Consider the following 5,000-nt stretch of genomic DNA (forward strand, 5'->3'; position numbering starts at 1 on the left):
CTATGGATCAGAGTGGTGTGTGTGTGTGTGTGTGTGTGTGTGTGTGTGTGTGTGTGTGTGTGTGTGTGTGTGTGTGTGTGTGTGTGTGTGTGTGTGTGTGTGTGTGTGTGTGTGTGTGTGTGTGTGTGTTTGTGTGTGTGTGATCCCCCACCTGTGCTAAGGCTGTGGACCAGAGCTGTGGCCGCGGTGTGGTAGATGATGTCTGATCCGTCGTTGAGGTAGTGAAGGTTGTTGCGACAATCGAACCCACGAAAGCCAAACACGTGGTCTAAGACCAGGTCCTGAGAAACACATAGAGAACCTCACGTGATCTACACGTGATCTAAGTAGATACAGAGAACCAATTCTCCCATTGAAATGATAATGGATGACACAGAGTAGTCAGATTCAAAATATATCTTTGCATATTAGCCATCTCGACAAACAGCAAAGCTGGACTAGTTAGGTTAGCAGGTTAGTAGCGTGGTACTTGCCACAACAATGTAAAATTGTTACAATAAACACACCGAACATTACAAGAGCAACAACGACACCAGAAATAATTGACTCTGTACAGACGAGCCGGTGACTAAAGTGATTTGGGCAACACGAGTTGCAGTTTGTTATGATGGTGCTACGCTATGTTGTGATTCGACGGCAGCCGCAGCAGCCAATCGGAATGTCTGAATGTAACCTCCAGGGAAGCTGACAGCGGGGGGATAAAGGGGTCAGTTGTCCCGCGCCCAGAGAGAAAGGGGCCCCAGAATTGGGTCCTAATTTCATTGTATACGGTATAGGAGGGGGGCCCTTTCAGTTGATTTTGTCCCGGGCCTGGCCAATGCTGTCACCCTGGTAACCTCCCTACTTTACCTCTATGTTGTCGCCTCAAGCCGTCGCTGCTCTGAGGGTTCTGAGCTTTTGTCGCGTGCGGTGTATGCCACAACAATGTCACTTGTTACACCGAACACACCGAACATTACAAGAGTAGCGACACCAGAAGTCGTTGCTGCTCTGTGTAACAGGTTCTGAGCTTTTGTCGCATTCTGTTTAGGGTTAGGACAACCTAAGGCAAGGCAAGGCAAGGCAAGTTTATTTATATAGCGCATTTCATACACCAACTCAACTCAACCTAGAACATAATACCTCACACACTTGTCCTGTCTGAATGGAACCATGACAAATGTGCTTTTGATTCCTTGGTACGCCTACTAGGACATGTGAAGATATTGAAATTGAAAAAAAGCTGAATTTGAACCTTGATCTGAATGTGCAATTTCAGCTTTTAATCAAACACGCAGTAACACTGCTGCACACAACAAGTCATACAAATGCACGCACACACCCAAACACACACACACACACACATGCACACATACACAGGTACACACCTCCACCAGTTTCTTCTTCTTGGTGACGTTGTTCCTCTGCAGTTTGTCTGGTGGGGGAGCAGCTCGGCTGACAGGTGGCCTATGGAGACCAGACTTTTAGTAGAGCTACACACACACACACGGGTACACACACACACACACACACACACACACACACACACACACACACACACACACACACACGCACGCATGCAGTCACACATGCGCGCGCGTGCACACACACACACACACACACAGTCACACATGCACATGAGCACATGCGCGCGCACGCACGCACGCACGCACACACACACACACACACACACACACACACACACACACACACACACACACACACACACACACACACACACACACACACACACACACACACACACACACACACACACACACACACACACACACACACACACACACACACACCTGTCTACTATTCAAACTCAACATTCTCCTCAGCTGTCATGTTGGTGTAATGCTGCAGTTCCTGACAGATAGGACAGCGTGCCCTGAGGTAGAGCCACCAACATTACCCAACAACGTCAAAGCAGGGCAAGTGATAGGGGAAGAGGATCCTACAAATACCTTCAGTTTGTACAACTACAGACTACAGTGTATCATCCCAACTCATCAGATTCTGACTACCTTTGACCAGACTGCCATTTTTGTCTAATGTCTAATGTGTGCTTTTGGAGTAAAAATGTGATGTGTGCCTCAAAGGCGCCCCCTTGTGGCACCATAACTTCACTGACAGCTAGAGTTAGGGGAAGGTCTAGGTTTAGGCCACATAGTCAACATGCGACGTGGAAGGTATGCCCTCAACGTCAAAAATTGCAGTGTGGTCAACGGTAGTCAGAAACTGACAAGTTCGGATGAGACTTTACTTGCTACAGAAAGTGGAACGCTTACTCTTTGACTTTCAGTAAATGAACATTTGCAAGCCTGAACGAATAACATACTAAAATTCTAAACGAACCCAACGGACCAAAAACATCTACCATCTCTCTGTACACTTTGAGCCATGGTGGTTTGAGTATCATGTGTTTATTGTACTGTTGGGTGACCAGACTTACTTTGCTGAAAAGAAGTCAGCCATTTTCAGCATGACAACATAAAAGGTGAACAATGATAAGATATGGGCTTTGTTACTGACCCATTTTAACATTATCAGTCTACAATAGTATGGTAAAGCAATAAAAGACTTGAAATTACAATTAATATAAAGCCAAATATGTGGTTAAGTCTTGCTATATTTAATCATGTTATTTCAAGTACTATGTACAAGTATTTCAAGTTATGTACATAGAGTTAACATTTCCAATATTTGTCAACATTACTTCAAAGACATACTCAAGGACATACATAGCATATTCAGTTTATGATGGATGCAGGGCCTTCTTTTGTGTCTTAGTGTTAACTGTACATCACTAACTCAGACAAACAAGTCGCCAAACAAAGCTCTTAATCTCTCTACTCTTTCTCTGCTCTCTACTAAATAAGGATGTCAGGAACGATTAACATTATATTAAAATGTAACAAAGAGAAATTATATAATATTATATCGTAAATGTTCAGAGAAAACAAAAAGTTTGGTTGAGAAACAGAGACAAAGGGATGGAAAAGAGGGGGAAGAAGAGGAGAAAATGTGCAATGCTAATAGACAGATGTTCTGACAGGTGTTCTGACAGACAGGTGTTCTATAACTATAGCTGACATCACTGAGCTGGAGTGGCACAGTATGTGACTGAAGCACAGTCATGAAATATATCTACTGACTAAATATGATGACACTAGTGCAAGCATAATACATTTTTTCAGAAGACTTGGAGAGATAACAAACCTTAACATGTGAAGATGGTCAGACAAACAGACAGATAGACAGGGAGAGACTGTTAAACCACACATTCAACAGTTTGGGACTGCAAGAAAACGTCCTTGTGTCTTGGGAAAAGTGTACAATGACGATGGAGACCATTGTACCATTACAACCAACGTGTCCATGGTCATGTAAAAAACAAGGAGGTAATGTGTATATCAAGCACAAGGTTGGGGTTTTGGAGTCTCTGGTAAAGTACTATCCCAGAGGACATTGAGTGGCGCATGAGAAGCTAATATATAACACTAGCGCTGCATGTGTGTAGTTGAAGTGCCTATTGCATTATCTGCACACACATAGTCAGAGAATGCGCACACATCAGTAGCACAGGTGTTGGACCAAACAGAAGATAACTGAAAAGAAATGATAAGGATCTGTAACGCTATCCGATGCCCCCTAACAATGTTTAAGTTTTGTGCTTTGATGAAGGACTGAGCGTCCGAAATGTCATGCCATTAAACTTTGTTTGGGGGCATTGAAGAGTGTTGTGGACGTTAATCATTTCCTTTTAGTTATCTGCACACACCCTGACTGGGTAGTATTTTACCAGCTGTGGCCTGCAGGAGCGAGAGCTCACGTTAGCATCTGCTGGTCCTCAGTCTGCACTGCAGGCTGCACACTGTCACATTGCGCCAGCTTTCATCGAAAATATACAGTAGAATATATTTGCTAGGCTTCTTTTTTTTTTAACAAGACTCTTATTTTGGAACAAGATCCTTTTTTAGATCAAGGTTCTTTGTTTTGAGCACAGATTTTTTCAGGCCAACGCCTAGTGCAAGTCCAAGGTGAATGAGAAGGCTTGCACAATCACACCATTCCAAAAACTGAATTAGCATGTTATTGGGGAGGCCACACTAACATTTACATACTGTACATAACCTATAACAATTGTAATAATTGAAGTATATTGAGTTTGATTCTCAAATTAAAACACAATTTTAATGTAAAAGCAGACCCAAATGAATGATTGAAGTGCATGGGATGTGAGCGCTGTTCTCTGCTGAGCTGAGCTGAGTTGATCTGTGACAGAGCGCTACCTGCAGGGGATCAGAGCAGGAGCAGTCCAGATGGCATTACCTTCAGCCAGGGTCAAAAATAACAACTACAACAAAACAAACCAACGGAAAGAAATAAGGAATCGAAACATTGAAGAGGTGTGAAAGTGATTGGTATGAATGTGAGCTGGGGTGGGGGGAGGAATCGAAGTGAGGGGGTGGGGTGGGGTGGGGTGGGGTGGTAACAACATGATTCCGCCTCCACCTGGCGGGAGCCAATACACCACAGCAAGGGAACATAGAGAGAGAGAGAGAGAGAGAGAGAGAGAGAGAGAGAGAGAGAGAGAGAGAGAGAGAGAGAGAGAGAGAGAGAGAGAGAGAGAGAGAGAGAGAGAGAGAGAGAGAGAGAGAGAGAGAGAGAGAGAGAGAGAGAGAGAGAGAGAGAGAGAGAGAGGCGCTGCTGTAGCAGCGTAGTGAAACAGAGTAAAGCCTCACGTTACCTGGATCCCCTGGTGTGCGGAGGACAAAGCCAAGGGAGAGATTTAGAGAACTCAATCAGGTGACCCTGCACAGCACGCAGCACGCAGAGCTGCCTACAGCCTCATGCACAAGCACAAACTAAACAGCAGAAAACAGCTACAGGAGGCCCGTCATTCCGTTTAGCTTTAACTCTTAAAAAAAAAAAAACAATAGCCTGCACTGCAAACCATGCTCTTTCCTTCCAACATGCCGGAGAGAGAGAGAGAGAGAGAGAGAGAGAGAGAG

The 5,000-nt window shown here is 44.4% G+C and overlaps 1 protein-coding gene across 1 annotated transcript in view; it reads right to left on the bottom strand.

Moving 5' to 3' along the window:
* Nucleotides 1-5,000, bottom strand: part of LOC134440890 (echinoderm microtubule-associated protein-like 6) — a 151,637-nt gene that overhangs the window by 23,452 nt on the left and 123,185 nt on the right. The window contains exons 29-31 of the mRNA XM_063191044.1: nt 4,736-4,744; nt 1,368-1,446; nt 152-281 (exon numbers count right to left, since the gene is read on the bottom strand). Coding sequence (XP_063047114.1) covers nt 152-281; nt 1,368-1,446; nt 4,736-4,744 — 218 coding nt within the window. The remainder of the gene's footprint in view (nt 1-151; nt 282-1,367; nt 1,447-4,735; nt 4,745-5,000) is intronic.

This window comes from Engraulis encrasicolus, chromosome 24, assembly GCF_034702125.1.
Source record: "Engraulis encrasicolus isolate BLACKSEA-1 chromosome 24, IST_EnEncr_1.0, whole genome shotgun sequence".
NCBI lineage: Eukaryota > Metazoa > Chordata > Actinopteri > Clupeiformes > Engraulidae > Engraulis > Engraulis encrasicolus.